This window comes from Drosophila montana, unplaced genomic scaffold (genome assembly GCF_035044405.1).
Source record: "Drosophila montana isolate Dmon_TW-CO22-7 unplaced genomic scaffold, ASM3504440v1 contig_3207_1, whole genome shotgun sequence".
NCBI lineage: Eukaryota > Metazoa > Arthropoda > Insecta > Diptera > Drosophilidae > Drosophila > Drosophila montana.
Window position 1 is genome coordinate 240,953 of NW_026998086.1, and position 16,462 is coordinate 257,414.

At 43.6% G+C, this 16,462-nt stretch overlaps 2 protein-coding genes and 2 long non-coding RNA genes across 5 annotated transcripts in view; 3 read left to right on the forward strand and 1 right to left on the reverse strand.

Annotated features, from left to right (window-relative positions):
- Positions 1-12,019, reverse strand: part of LOC135432641 (uncharacterized) — a 32,783-nt gene extending 20,764 nt beyond the window's left edge. Inside the window, exon 1 of the long non-coding RNA XR_010436943.1 lies at positions 11,856-12,019. This is a non-coding gene — a long non-coding RNA (uncharacterized LOC135432641). The remainder of the gene's footprint in view (positions 1-11,855) is intronic.
- Positions 713-2,284, forward strand: LOC135432640 (uncharacterized). The gene has a single exon (XM_064688371.1). The coding sequence runs from the start codon at positions 713-715 to the stop codon at positions 2,282-2,284; it is 1,572 nt and encodes a 523-aa protein (XP_064544441.1).
- LOC135432603 (uncharacterized) lies at positions 3,131-3,816 on the forward strand. Its single transcript, XM_064688309.1, has one exon. It carries the CDS (start codon positions 3,158-3,160, stop codon positions 3,770-3,772), a length of 615 nt encoding a protein of 204 aa, XP_064544379.1. The 5' UTR covers positions 3,131-3,157; the 3' UTR covers positions 3,773-3,816.
- Positions 12,020-12,310: 291 nt separating the features above from the next.
- LOC135432619 (uncharacterized) lies at positions 12,311-13,620 on the forward strand. Of its 2 annotated transcripts, none has more exons than XR_010436937.1 (3): positions 12,311-12,422; positions 12,485-13,084; positions 13,170-13,620. It is a non-coding gene; the product is annotated as an uncharacterized LOC135432619 (long non-coding RNA). The 2 variants fall into 2 exon arrangements; XR_010436938.1 differs by having other exon boundaries at positions 13,175-13,620.
- Positions 13,621-16,462: the final 2,842 nt, after the last annotated feature.

Consider the following 16,462-nt stretch of genomic DNA (forward strand, 5'->3'; position numbering starts at 1 on the left):
GGTGTGGAAATAGGGAATTTCCAAGGAAGAAGCATAGTTTCTGGTCGTGATTGAATAGAATTGTGTGATTAGAATGAAGTTTAAATGTGTGCAAAGGCAACTCGGCGCTGAGTACAGGGTATTTTCCAGTCGGAAACTAATCGTGGACAAGAGCACTCTTACTTGTTGTTGTTGCTGGTTGTTAGCTTGGTTGCCGTACAAGTTAGGCAGCAGTTTTCGGTTGTTGCGCTCAAAACATAATTAAGTGCTTCACAAGTTGTTAAATATAAGTACGGGGAACTTGTCATAACAGAAACCGTTGATGATGTACTAAGCAGCAATAAATTTTACTTTTATAACAAAACTACAAGCAAAGAAAACTGAAAATGAAAATGGAAAAGAACAAGACAGAAATCAAGTCCAAGCACATAAATGAAATGAAATGAAATGTGCTTGTCGCAGGGCCAACCAGCTCAACAAGTTGCCAAGTTCTTGGGCCAACTGACAGACTGACCGACTGACGAGTGTCTAACTAGCTGACGACCGAGCTGATGATGTGGCAATGGCCAGAGCGGAGCGTCAGTTGAAGTTCGCAAGTCGAACGCAAAAGTTGAAATTAAATCAAACATCAAAAACCGAGTCGGACCGGTGCCCTACCAAAAAACTGAGCGCGACTGGCGCGTCCAACGTCCAGGCCAGCGCAGTCCTGCAAAGTTGTTCAAAATGAAATGAAATGGGGCAAAGACGGAATGCCGAAAGTGTTGTTACCAACTTTGTTATATTTTTGTTGATTTTACAAAACTGCGGCCAGGCACGCACCCAGCCAGAGATCGGGCCGGAGCTGCCGCAGAGGCGTGATGGATTAGCAAAGTTTGAGTTTAGCGCCCCGCAGCAGCAGCAGCAGCAGCTACCCGTAAAGGGCTCTGCTGGTGGCCGCAATGGGTGCGTTGGCCCTGCAGATCCCCTATATGTTTTTAATTTTGCAAAAATTTATGAAACTTTGTATGCGCAACTGATGCAGCAGCCGCCCACTGGCGGCGAGCAGCGTGGGCGTGGCCTGCGCCAACCACAAGCACAGCTGCTCTGGGCAACGCAATCGGAAGGGATTGCAGCCACGACTGCGGAACCCTTTCATGTGCTGCAGCAACTGGAGCTGGATTTGGAGGAGAAACTTAAACACACGACCACAATGAAACCCTTCAGTGTGCTGGAGCACTTAGCGCTGGAGCAGGAGCAGCAGCTGCAGCAACACAAAGGGCCAAACGTCAGCTTTAACATAGTGCAGCAGCTCCAAATGGAGCAGGATAGGCATGTCCAGGGCACCACCACGGTGCAGCCCTTTGACGTGTTCGAGCAGCTGGATCAAGACCTGCAGGAGCAGGAGAACGCCTTTGAGATACTGCAGCCAGCAGCTGAGCCGCTGGAGCAGCACAAGTCCGCCAAGCTGCCGGCGGAGTCGTCACGCGCCAAGGATAGTCAGAAGCGGAAACGCAAGCGAATTCGGCGTCGCCGCAAGCGGATTCGTCGACGCCGCAAGCGCAAACGTCGCCGCGGCAAGAAGAAGCGCAAGAAGAAACGCAAGAAGAAGGATAAGAAAAAGAAAAAAAAGAAGCGACGAAAGCCCACAGCCCACCAGCCCGTACTGGGCCAGCAGGCCCAACTGATCTTTGCCAATCCCACCAAACAGCCGTACCACGCGCACCACAGCCACTACTCCAGCTATCCACACAAGCCGATGGCTCAGACCACAATCCTGCAGTTGGTGACAACGAAGCGACCTGTGACCAGCACAAAGGCGCCCTTTAGCAAGATCAAATATCTGCTGCGCCACAACAGCCTGTTCAAGAAGAAGAAGAAGGAGTGGGTCAATCATGTGGGTCACGTTTTATATCCCTTCATCAAATTCGTTGCCTTTTTCACCGTTCTCAATCCATTCACACTGGGCGTCTTCCTCTTCACTTTGGTCTCGCCCGTCGTCTTTGGCTTTTTGGGCTTTGTTGCGCTGAGCGTGCTGGTTAAACCCTTCCTCCACCTGGTCTTTGGCGTCAAGCGCAATGTGGACTATATCGATCGCAAACACTATTTGGCCAATAAGCGCGCCGAACAACTCAAGCTAAACCTACGTCCGGTGACCATTCACAAGCACTTCTATCAGCAAAAGCCGCTGCATTCAACACCGCCGCGTCATCATCCGCCGCTGGTGGATTGGCGGCGACATGCCACACAGCCGGACCAACGGCGGCACAATCCATTGCTGCCCACAGAGCAAACAGCTCTGTCTCAGGAAGATCTGTATTACGACTAAGAAAACACATTTGTAAATAAAGTTCATAGCACACAACCAACCAAAAACATTTCTTAAATTCGTATAAATTATGGAATAGTTGCAGGCAAGGCTGTTAACCGGGTTAAAAACGGAATTCTAAGCCAAACCTTTAACCGGATATGTTAGATACGTAACAGACGAGAACAAGCCTGTACTGAACCGTATTATTCCTGAAATAGTGTGTATTATAAAAGCTTGTTGAGCGCGAATGTGACAAGCGAGGCTTAAGCACCGGAGGAGAGGAATTTGAGCCGTAAACCTACTCAGCATTTTTTTTTTTTTGGTTTGCAGTCTAGCTAGTAGTTACATTCCAGTTTGGCTCGACCCAAGGGTTTTTCTTTTAATTCTAGCCATGCTAGTTTAGCGCACAACCTTGTACAAGGTTGTAGCCGAACGGAAGAAAATTAATCCGTAATGCTCTAGGAAGAGAAGGCTTTTCACCCAATTGATGAATTGCATGAATATTCACTCAGATCTTTGAAACTGATTTTAAAGACAATAGATAGAAAAACAAAAACGTTTTGTTCAATCGTTTCTCGCAAATTTTCCACCCTTGAGGAAGGAATTTTACAAATCCCTTTTAAGAGTTGACCCTTACACTGTGCCCTAATCATCAATCAATCAGTCACTCAATCAATCAGTCAATGACAGCAAGTTGCATATGTAACGACAAGTCCTGCTAGAAGTTAGCGGAAAGTGGAAAGAAATGAATCCTTAGTGCCCCAGGAGGAGAAGACTCTACACCCAAACAGGGAATTTCATGTATATGCACTAAGATCTTTGAAACTGATTTTTAGGGCAGTTTTTTAGCGGCTAAAGTATTTTCAGTCAAAATTGAAATTCCAAAACCCGATGATAATCCTGTCATCCCATTGGAAAATGTTCGGAATCCGACTGCTGCTGCGCCTGCACTACGATGCCCTGGCTGTAGTTTGTGTCACTTGCATCTTTCTCGTTGGCCTGTTGGACTATAGTCACTGGGTGCATGGTTGCGATTTGTTCTGCTGGCAGCAACAGCTGGAACGAGTGGAGGATAAGCCAATGGCACTTATGCTGCTTGTTGTCGGCTTCAAAATGCTGCTAATTCTGATCTTGACACTGCTGAGCTACAGGCGATCCCGACCGGAGCTGGAGCCCACGATTGGACACGTGAAGCAGCGCTATCGTCGCTTCATTGTGATGCGTCTGCTGGCCGCCCACTATCAGTTCCTGCACGGCGCTCAGCAGATCCACCAAAGACATGCGGAGCTGCTGCAGGCCATTCAGCTATTTCGTGTGGATGCGCGTAAGCTCTATGAGCGCACGTCGGAACAGCTCAGCCAGACCATCCAACAGATGCTGCCCGTGGAGGAGCAGCAGGAGCTGGAGCTGTTGCAGAAGGGCTACGACAAATACAAGTGCGTCACACAGCTCCGGGAGGTGGACATCTACAGGCTGGTATTGGCCCTGCCCTTGTCAAAACCATGAAACCAGAGCCAATAAAGTGCGCTACCCACAGCACTATAAACAAAGCCTCGATATATGCGTGTTTATATGCAGGGGGGGGGCCTTTGCTGTCAACAGCAGCGGGGGGCGTTGTGTTTAACCACAACAATCGGGGAAAAATGCGAAGCACAAAATTTACGCGAATTTTTAATTAGGTTTTGCAAGGAATTTTAGCTTGTTGCTATGCTTTGTGGACTGAAGGGGTGAGTGGTGCTAGTGGAGTAATTAAACTAATCACTGGTTAGAGACATATTGACTTTAAAATAGTTGAATGTCAGTTTAAAAGCTCTGCAGTTTTGCCATGAGACTCAGATCAGTTGCTTCGGCTGGCGGCAATTTGTTAGTACTTAGCTCTACAGTTTCCAGATTGGGGTCACGTTATTCAAAATCGTAGAGCCATTCCCAAGATCTGGAATATCTCCAGCTGGGCATGAGATAGTCCCCCGCAGGGCCATTTTGGACCTATTGCACGACATCCAGTTTAGGCGGGACATTTCATACCTGCAGCTGGCGACTGTGGTCTGGGCTCAAGAGTTAGACGCTTATCCAGGATGACGCCCAGATATTTTTCCTCTTGATCCCTCTGCATGACTTCGTCGTGAAGCCAGAATTGTGCCACCTGAACCCTGTGTAGGGTGTAGCAGGCATTCCTGAACTTATTCAATTGAATGTTCCATCTGCCCAGCTCTCAAGCTGAAAATTTGATCCATCTAACTGCAATGACTGTGTTCGAAGTGCTTCCAAGGATGTGGCTTAGAAGTTTTTTATTTTCCATCAATGTATTTATTCTTCGGGCAACTGGTTCGATTTAAGATACGATTGATAGTAATTGGAATTTGGGAGTTCGGCTCAGATTTGATAGAAAGCCCTTCTATTGAATTGCAGACTGGCAATAAGATTCACATATTGAATAGACTTTTAACAGGGTATTTCCTTTCATTGTTTTCCATTGCCTTGTTTTTAGCCGCTTAAATTTAAGCTTAATACCATGCACATGCCTGAACTAACCGAAGTCCAGCATAATTCCAGTTAAAACATCAGAAAGCTTGTTTCTAGAGTGTTGAGGCGAGGTCTTGGGGTTTGGCCAATTATTAGTTGAAAATCGTTTAAAGTTGCGCTCGATTTTGTTGTTTGATGCTTTATTTGCGGAATGCAGCAGAGCCAATATCAATTGAGCCTTGCAATTTGCCAGCGGATTGTTGGCCATAATGGAATTGCCTTGGGAACGTCATTTTGTGTGGCTGAAAACAAGTCGAATGCCATAGAAATACGAGAGAATTGCCGAGAGCAGAGCGTTGCAAATAGAACGAGTAATAATAAATAAAATTGTAGTCAATTCATAAGGATTTTGCCGCTGCAAATTGGCGGCGGCGACGGAGGCGGGGCGGCTGGGCTGCCGGGCGGCTGGGCTGCCGGGCGGGTTGTGTGGGCGAAAGACGACAGGCGACATGCAAACAACATTCATTCATATTTACCAAGAGAAGACTCACACCGGGAGCAGCACGTCACCCACTCCATCAGCATCAGCGTTCACAATGTGCGTATAAATAACGGATTTCCTGTTATAAAATATTTGTAACGACATTTTATGTATGCCGATTTATATGACAAGACCCCAACTCCCCCCCCAACCCCACCGCCCAGCGAACAACCCATTGTGGAGCAACCACTATTCTCAGCACTGTGGCAGTCATAAGTATGCGAGAATCTCGCTTGCTCTCTGTCTCCGCTGTCGCAGGCACTCCATCATGGCTGGCAGTTATGGCAATATACATATATACACATACATATATATATATATATATATATATGGTTTTAAGGGCCTGTGCATGGGCATCTGGATATGGATACATATCGATGTCGATGTCGATGCTGAAACGTCTTTTGGATTGCAGCTGTCAGCATTGCAACAAATTTCATTCGGTTTAATGGCAAACACTGCGTAGAGCACCCATTGTCATTGATGCGCAATGCCAGCTGCAGTGACAATTTCATAAATCACACAAGCATATACCATATACATATGTGTACACCATATCTTGCGTTAATCTTTATCAAGCAACTGCAACCTGACACTTAAATGATGCATTTCTTGCCGGTTGCACCCGACTCGTAAATGTTATACGTGCCCGGACATTTGCAAGCAATCATTTTTAAATACCTTTGTAGCAGGTATTTTAATTTGCTTATTAATAATGAATACAAGGAAAGTTCTTCAACTAAGTTATATATTCTTGATCAGCGTCAACGGACAAGCGGATATAGTCTTTCTATGTTAAGACTGACGTCATGAAACCTGGCTTAAGTACCTTTTTCATACGTATGCTGGAATCAAACGTCTTTGGCAATAATATCAAAAAGTATCATATCAGCCGGATCGGATAACTATATCATATAGTATCATAATAGCCAGATCGAAGAACTATATCATATGGCAACTATATACAGGAATGATCGGTCAAAAACTGAGTTCTTGAATATCAAACTTTTATTTGGGCTTGAAGAAACCCTAAGGAATCTTGGCATTCATTAGCTTTCGCTATGTCTTGCACATACGAGCAAAATCTAATCAATATCGGTTGACTATATCATAGTGCTGTCATAGGTCTGATTGATCGAATATTAAGTGATTGTATGAACAACAAAACTTGGTGTTAACAAATTCTAAGAACCAAATCTTACTATAAACTGTCTAGTACATCATATAGCTCTATAGGCAAAATCGGTCTTAAAATGAGATCTTCGATCTTGCTATATACTCTCTACTCTATCATATAACTCTATGTTGTAGTATGGACAACTTTTTTATTTTTCAAAATATTGTGACCAAACTCAACGATTATGAATTTCACTAGTCTCCCACCATATCTGCAAGAGCGTATCAAATCGGTCCACTATATAGTTTGTGTCTTATTAAAAAAATCGACCCGAAATAAAGGTGTATAAAGTTATGTATAAAGTCTAAAATGCTTAGATTACTTGGGGTTTTTATATGTGGCGCTTAATATTAAGCACAGTTCTTTCAGCGAACGGCTAAAAGTATCCTCCTGAGAGTGTGTTGCACACACACACACACAAGCATACTCACACACATACACACAGGCACATTGCATATCAAAGACCGAAAAGGCGTTGAAGCACAGCAAATTCAATTCAACTACTGTTGCTTAGCCAGTCGAAGTTTGTTATTGTTGTTGTTTCTGTTTGATAAAAGGTCGAACGAGGGCCGTAGTTCAGTGAAGTGGCGAGGCGGGGAGAGGCGAGGAGGGGCCACAACAGCAACGGCCAAAACCCAAATAATATTAATATGCAAATTGAGTTTTTTAGTTGAGTGATCTAAGCGGATAACTGTGGCCCAAGACAAGGGCAGCAATCCGAGCCAGGACTCGGGCGCAGGCAAACAGCAATGGGCCTTGAATGGACACGTAACCCCTGGAGATCGAGAGGCAGCTCAGCCAGCTCGGCAGCCCGTCCGAGCACTTTGCTTTATTGATTGCCCGCTGGTTAGGGCCAAAGGATGGGCACGGACAGCACCGGCAACAGCTCCAGCAGCAGCAGCGAATAATGCGAGCATATCACACATTTCGATTCAAATGCGACTTGTGAATCAATTGAAATCATATTTTATTAAACGTTTACGGGGCCATTTCCCACAGCCGCGACGGGCAAACAATGCCAGGCACATACTTTAGCCCTGGGGCTCTGGGGCACACAAATCAATGTAGGTTCGTGTGTGCACATATATATAACATAAATCGGATCAGGATCAGCAGCGTGAGCAGCGGGCAGCCGCCGGGCGGGACACCAAAAATACACAGCAAAATATTTACAAGAAGTTTGCTGCAACAAAAAATAAAATAAGCCCGAGGCAGCGCATCAAATGCGAGCATAAATACATACAAAAATAAACAAGAGCTTTATTTGCCACGCCGAAGCTTAAATACCCTAGATAAACAGATATATGGCATATAAGTGGTATTTATATGAGAGCTTTAACCCCGACCAATTGTTTGCATAGGAGGCATAAGATATAGTAAATCGATATGATATGGCTTAGCAGATATGTGGGGAGATTTTTGAAGCTCGCAATGCTGAGTCTTGAAAAGCAGAAAATATTTTATATAATAATTTATTGGGGGAATTTCCCAAGGAGTTAATAATATAGTAAGCCGATGTTGATAGGATATATGTTAAGAGCCTGTTACTAATAAAGCCAGAAGCTGATAAACGGCAAGGTTCGTTAAGAAATCTTAAAAATAAGAACATTGTAAGTACAAGAAGTTAGTTTTTGACTAATCATTCCTATGGCAAATATATATGATATAGAGGTCCGATCCACCTGATTCCTACCTTCAACAGAAAGATGGATCTATGAAAACATTTATGATGATAGCTTAAAAGCTGAGACGAAAGTTTGCAAAGAAACTAGACAATTAGACATGACTATATCGACTCGTCCCTTGATGCTGATCAAGAATATATATACTTTATGGATTCGTCGACATCTCCGCCTATGCGTTACATATTCGGCAAGCAATTTAATAATACCCTCTACAGGGAATATTAACAAAATTTATTTTCAAGTAGAATTGTAACGAGGGCAGACAGAGGGAGGGAGAGAGCTTTGGGAGTGGGTTGTGGGGGGCGGGGTCGTTCAAGTTATGAAATTTGCTTTTCTGCATGAAATAAATTTCCAAAGAAATTGAAAACGAAAAGCGCAGCGCAGCGCAGATTGAAAGCAAACTGGAGACAGACAAAAACTGACAAACAGCCGTGCGAATGTGTAGAAATGGCACGATTCAAATTTCAGTGCTGCCGCGCGCGCGGTCGGCATGGAATTGGAAGTGGGCGTGGGCGTGGGCGTGGGCGTGGGCGTGGGCGTGGGCGTGCCGTCTGGCCCAGTTGGTGGCCCATTGTGGCTGCCGGCTGTGAGTTTGTGCGGCGAAAAAAAAAAATGGCCCCAAGGATTTAGCAAATGTCACGCAAACGGAAAGTTGTCGCTGACGATGACGCTGACGCTGACGCTGATGGAGTTGGATTCAGATAGGGATACGGATTCATGCAATTCAAAGCAAACACCGCAAGCAATTGATTTATAATTACGGTCGGGCCGGAAGTGAGCCGCTGCCAGAGCCATTTACCGATTTGCTCAATTAGCCAGCTGGATGGCAAGCATGCAACTGAAACCAGCAGCGCTACAGAATGTTAAATGGCTCTCTCTCCCTCTCCCTCTCTCTCTCTCTCTCCCTCTCCCTCTCTCTCTCTGTCTCTCTCTGTCTGCCTCAAGCTTTCTCTGTTGAGCGCAATTTCCGCTTGACATGCTGCTCGTTGGGCAATTTTGGTTTTCTTTTCTCATTTTTATGTTTTCTTTCAAGTTGCCTTCCACCTGTGGCGCACACGGTGCGTATGCGTAATGTCCCCCCCAGCATAATTTGCTCAACTTGGCATTGCCCGCCCCCACATTTGTTCTCTTTTTAATGCCACCTCCATAAAAAATCTACGCTGCCCCAAGTTTGAGTATTTTCCTAAACATATGCAAATTAGAATATTTGCATGTGGCAGAATAACAGCGGCGGCAGCATTCCGCCTCAGGCTGTTTCCACGGATTCTCACTGGACGTGGACACGTATGCGGCATAACGAATGTTGCCTCGTATTGTGTGGCTGCAACAATTTTCCAGCCACTGTGTCTAGACATCATTTTAAGCCAATTTGTATTAAGATTAGATAGAGTCTAAACTAAAATATGCTAAAAAAATAATAATAATAATAAAAATATATTTAAAAAAAAGCAAATTTTACGGCCCGAGCGCCATTAAAAAATCTGTAAACTTTTTATGATTTTTTAATTACTTGATATGCGTTTATGGCTTATTTAATTATCGAAGTACATTAACTTTTCGTTTGTGTTCATGAGGCCAGGGCTGTGCTTAAATCCTTGTAGAGAGCATTATAAATTGACTAGGATATGTTTAATGCATAACAGGATATGTGCTTAACCTCAACAATTATGAGGTAATATATATGTGGGAGTTAGGCAGATCGACGTATTTTATATGTAACTGCCACTGGTGCGAACGGTCAATAATTAAATCGTTTGTTAAAGAAAATGTTGTTTAATACGAAATATGAAACAAACTTGACATTACCGAGTTCTGCCAGATTCCTTAAATATAAGCCAAATCTTCTCAGAAATCATATCGAACTACTATATCATAAAGCTCTAGACAAAGAATTAGTCGGAAAAAAAGTTTGTGTATGGAAAACTTTTCTGTTTTTTAAGATCTCTTGACCAAATTCAGCTATTAGGAGCTCCAATATTCTCCCGACGTGTAAGCCAAACTGTATGAAATCTTTCTAGCATAACATATAAACCCTATAGGAACAATCTGTGTGTAAATATGTTGTATAAAAACATTGCTTGGCCACATCCTTTAAAGGCATTCAAATTTCAAGCAACGTTTTTAGCCTTCAGTTTACTTCATGCCTTTTAAAGCCAAAGCCAAGACACAGACACAGATTGTTTAAGGGATAAGATGTTTCAGCTTCTATAAGCCCTTGAATAATTAATTCCCATGCCAGACACACGCACACACGCACACACACACACACTCACGCACGCACACACACAGACAAGAAGAACAAGCAGGCGCGAGATCATATCAACAGGAATTGAAAGAAAATCGAATACGCAGTCCTGCACATGCCTAATCCTGATGTCAGCTCACGCTTGGTGCACCTTTTCGGACTACTCGAGCCGTTGCCGTCGGCATGTCCGTTATTTTGTTTACAAGAAAACATAAATCTCAGCGCTCTGGCGGGCAGTGGGCGGAGGCTTCGCATCCGTTTTTCGGTATGGGCATGTCTGTGTGCGGTCGAAAGGATTGCCAACGGTTGCCGTGTGAAATGAAACATATCATCACTTCAAGACCCACACATGTGCGGGATGCCGTTTGCGCCGGCCTATGTCAGAGGCGCACGTCTGCTCGGGCAACCAAAAAAATTAGAAAAAAAAAATAGAAAAAAAGGCCAAATGGAGGACCTGGAGGAGGTGGGGTGTGGGCGTGTGAGCAGCTTTGGTTTGTACGCGTCAACTGTAAAATCCTTTTTGACATGCCACGAGCAGCACGGGGAGCAGGGGCTTGGCCATACACATCGACTACGTCTGTGTCCAAAGTGGCCATAAAAAATGGGCTGACTCGGGAGCTAAGGGGTGGGGCCTGCTTTTAGATGAAGCAATCCAATTATAAAGAATTTTAAACTATGTACCGTGAAGAGGACATTTAAAGCGCACACAAGAACCAGGTTATTAGCGCATTAGTGTGTGTCAGCTGAGTGTGTGCCCGTGTGTGTGTGTCTGTGTATGGGTGTGTATGTGCGAACAAGTTATTAAAAAGGAGCAAAGCTGTGAAGGGCCACATCAGTCAAGCTCTCACACAGCTGGTCTCCATTTCGGCCATGTGTAGAGAGAAATTGACGTGAAATTTATACGCTGTGTTTTTCCGGCCGAAAGTTGAAGAAAAAATATAGCAACAATCCATAAAGTAAATGTTGCATTTAAACAAACAAACCAAGCGGCAAACAGACAGACAGACACGAACAGTGACAAACACTGGAAGCCAAAACTGACAGTGACAACTGGCTGGCTGAATGGGGACGATCGGAACGGAACGGAACGAAACGAAACGGAGCAGCGAATCGTTGATGATGATGCCAACGACTACGCCGTCTCCCGGTTTCCGTCAAGCAGTACACACAAATAAAAAAAAAAAAAAATTGACATAAGCGGATATGTTACACAGCGCCTTTGCGCTGGCTGAGTCGAGGGGGGGGAATTGTGTATGGTGTGCCATAGGCAGGGGCTGTATGCGCACTGAGCAGATAAATTAATGCGATTTTTCATGCTACATGTTTGAGTTTGATTTATGAAATTATACCTTCCTCTCCCACTATCTCTCTCTCTCTCTCTCTCTCTATCTCTCTGGCTCGCCGGTGATGTACAACTTTTGTCAAACATGTCTAAAAGCAGTCATTTTTTATATTTGATATAAAGCGGAAATGCTTACCATGTTTCCGGTTTGTTACCTACCGACGCACAATTGTAACATGCCCGCAGAGCCCACCTATTTAGCGTTCAGCTGGCAATACCCTTACAGAGAACAGCTTTTGGTACATCTATTATTCAGCTTTGGGTCAACAATGGGCCGTTGCTAGCAGAGCATTCATAAAAGTTAGCTGAAAGCATTCCAAAAGAAAATTCTTTTTTAAAAGAAATAAATAAAGTGCGATTTCTAAGAAATACTTCAAAGAATTATCTTAACTACTTCTAAATATTTGTTAAAGTATTCCTAAATTCAAAAAAACTTGGTTTTTATTTAAGTTCAAAAACTTTTAAGCAAGCCAAAAACATGCCAAGTCAAGTCACGGAGCTAGACATGAAAAGTCCCAAATGACATTTTAGAAAATTGTTCAAGCAAATATTTAAAGAAATTTTCTAAAATATTTGTAATATTTATCGAAAAGTATTCTTTATATAATAGACTTTTATATTTGAGTATACTAAAAACAAGCAAAAAGACAACGAAGTACGAACAAATAGGTCTAAGATAACATTTTTTAAAGAGTATTCAAAAGTATAATTTAAAATTATTCAAGCAAAAATTGTTGATTTTAAAACGAATTGTCTTTTTTGTAGCTGTTGTTGCTGAATGACTTGTCGATCTCCCAAGCAGGATTTCAAGCTCTCGACTGTAATTGCTTACGAGCCCGTTTAGAAACCAAATCATAAAGTATTTATACCCTTTTATAAGAGTATTAAATACCCAACATATGCCGCATGACAGCAGAAGCATCAACAAGAGGATCAATATGGAGCAGGCAGACTCAACAAGAATTGGCAGCAACGTTAATTTGTCATGGCAGTGGTTGTGGTCAATACACACACACCCACACACGCAGACACACACACTGGCACACACACTCTCGATATTACACAACAAGTGATTTTCTTTTTGTGTGCCCAGTGCTCAAATCAGAAATCTGTATGTATGTGTGCTCGTACCTGTAATCTGGACAACAAATCCGATTAAATGCAAATGCTGCAGAGGCCCCCAGCCACACTCTGTGCGTGTGTGTGTGTGATGTGTGTGTGTATGTGCCACACACCAGCGAGTGGCATGCAGCTTAGTTGCGTAAGTTATCAGCAACGGGATTGAAGACCAAAGTGGCCAGCAGCATCGGCAGCATCGGCAGCGGTTGCACTGCAGCATCTAATTTGGAGACGACACCTAAGCAGGTGTGTGCGTGTGTGCGTGTGTGCTGTGCGTGTGTGTCCACTGCAGCAATTCGCAATCGGCGGCTTCTAATTATTATTTCAATAGCACAGCTTCAAGGCACTTTGCGGACTTGCATTAGCATCGAGCGAACGGGCCACTCATATGCTCAGCGGTCTACTCTGGGCCCATAGATAAACTGCATGGCTTAGAACGCTGCCAAAATAGTTGCCATAAAAACTCATTTCGGCCATTAACTTGGACCGACGAGTAACAAGCATCGAATTGCCACTGAGGACGCGTTGAAAACGAAAAGCTGCTTCAACAAAAAGGAATTAAATGCCTTTGGCTAGCCGACGACTAAATACCCTATCACAATATTCTTAATCTCGTCTTAATTGTTTTTATGGTAGACATTTGATATTATGGACCGATTCGATTGGGATTGCGGATATCTGAGCAGCGTATGTGCTCCTATTTGGGAGATTTGATTATTAGTATTTTGAAGACAGAAAAGTTTAGCATAAAATACCCGATTCTTCCTTTACAGCTGTTAATATAGTGCTCCGATGTTAGTAAGATATTATATTTTAAATTGCGAAAATGCCTAGATTGGTCAAGATATCTTGAAAAACAAATAAATGTTCGATAAAAATGTAAATTTTCGAACAATTTTCTCTATATGATATAGTTGTCCAATCCGGCCGATTCAGACATACATTTACTGCCTGCAAAAGAAATTCGAGACTAATTTGCATAGAGACAGACGCGGATTATATCGACCCGGCTGATTATACAAATAATATATACACTCTATACGCTCAGAGACATCTTCGTCTAACGTTACACATTTCATGCCAAAATTGTGATACCCTCTAGTAGGGTATACAAAGGAAATGACAGCCATTTTCTATGCCAATTCCTCGCTGCAGCCAGGCAGCCGTCCATGGAGTTCCTGGGAAAACTCACAACTGCCCGCAGGTTGGACTGGGCGGGTCGGGTGCTCCAGGGTGGATAACACAAGTCGACGACTCTTTAAAGCTCTTTCGTCTGCACTACACAAATTGCTTGTTTAAAAAAAAAAACGCCGAAAAAAAACTGCGCCAAATATTTGTTGAACATTTAAGCATCGACATTATCATCATTGTCGCAAGTTTGTTTGGCTTCACATCAGAATTTTATGGAGCGCGCACAAATATGAGACAGGATCGAGAACGAGCACGAGAATGTGGGCACAAAAAATGGGATTGGGAGCGGGCACGGGCGCGGAAGCGGGAGCGGGCGTGAGCCACCAGACGATGGTAAAAATAAAAATGCCACTTCCGTTTTATTTGCGCAAAATTAAATAAACCGAAATATGGGCAACCATATTGGCGCATAATAGGAAAAATATTTTGTTCATTAATGTGCCCCAAACGAGGAGTAGATGGAAAGCAAGCAAAAAAAAAAAACTAAAATAATAAAAGAAAAGGGAGGACTGTGCCCGACTTGCAGGTGCCCTGGAAATACATAGTTCTATCTGAGAAATATCTTTGAATAAACGTAGATATTTCGTATCTTTAACAGGTGAAACAGAGCAGAGTATAGTCGTAAGATTTTTTTTCTAAGATTTAAAATCTTGAAAAATGTAAAATTAAGAGCCCGTTAAAAGAAATATAAAATTAAATATGATAGTTTTTTATATATATTTTTACAAAATTTGGATTCCATATTCCATGTTCGAATATAAGACTTGAGAATGAATAAAGTATTATTTGACCCAAAGCTAATAGTTCTAGTTAATAGGCTTGTAGCCTAGTTTATTTTTTAAGAGATGAACAGGGTTTGCCTATCCTCAAATATATCTTTACTAAAGATCCTGGCGCACAATGCTGGACAACCCTCTTTCATCTTCCACTTTATAGACACACACACATGCACGCACACACATAGCTGCTTTTTATACCCTTGCCAAGTTCGAATTACAGGGCATACGAAAGCAAAAATAAATAAGCAGCCAAAAAAAAAAAAAAGGAAAGCCGAAAAGTAAAAGCTTTGCCACTAGCCAGTTTATTGTGTACAAACATTTGCAGGACTAAAGCGACGCCAGGACAGCGTGGAGGATGGCAGCATGTTTTTGGGCAGGAGCCGAACCCCCACTAAGTGACTGGCCGAATAATATTAGATCGAAGCTTGTGTAAGCCGCCGAAGAAAGGAAGGGGCAAGGCATATAGCCTATTGAATGTACCAATCGAATGGCGCTCAGTTCTTTTAAAGTGTTCGCTGCCAGACGGGCAACGGACCAGAGCTGAAATCCATCTGCTGTCTGTGTGGGAAGCCAGCGAGCCGCACTAATCAACACAATTACGGTGCAGTCGAAGGAAAACTTTTCTAATTGGATATGAAGAGGCGCACATGCGTTTCCTTAAAAAGAAATTTCAAGCGTCTCACGGAGCGGGGTCCGACACACAATTTGGCAAAGAAAATGGCGAGCGACAGGAGCAGCAGCAGCAGCAGCTCCATAGGCGTCGCACGAGACACCGAACCCCAGCGCCGTGTACGCTGAAATGCTTTGACAAATTATTTTTAAGCCAATTTACAACTTGAGAAAAAGTATCAAGAAAACATATCACCCAGCCGAGGCGAGGGTGTGTGTGTGTATGTGCGTGTGTGTGTAGGTAAAGCAAATATAATGCGAGGGATAAAAGTGTAAAGTTGACAACCCAAGCACATTACTCACCCGAGGTGCCAGCTACAACGAAGGCATTAAAATAACCAACCAAGCGATTCAACGTCAAATGAACAAAGAGCTGAAACAGAAAACAGCAACCGGAGCGCGTTGCCTGAAATGGGCATGGCCAAGAAAAATGGTAATACGCTCCTCTGTCCGCGCCCGAGCTGGCGTAGCCAAAGCCGAAGACAGACTTAAGTGTATGCAGCCGGAGGTAGTCAACGAGTTCATGTTGTTTGTGTGCGAGTGTGTGTGTGTGGGTGTGTGTGTTGGCCCAGCTCCTTCATTCGCACGCCTGGCTAGCTCCACTTCCAGTTGCACATGATGCCAGCTGTTGTTGGCCAAGGAGCAGCATTTTCTCAAGCTCGACAAAATGACGACACTCATTGCCGGAAGCCATTAATTTTGTCACTCTGGAGCTGCAGCACATGAGCCGCAGTCCGTAGTCGTAGTCAGTGCTGCTACGTGCTGGTGTCCTGTTTGGTGTAACGGCCATTGACCAGCACAATATTGAAAATCATGAAAATGCAATTAAAGTTGTGCACCTGCCCGATGGGTCAGGCCCAAGCGCCCACACACACATTCCCGTTTGGGTGTGCGGCATTTGTCCGGCTGACTTCGGCGACGTTCGAGGCATAAGTTAATTGTTGCCAAAGCGCAGACCGCAATGACCGCAAGCACAACAACAACA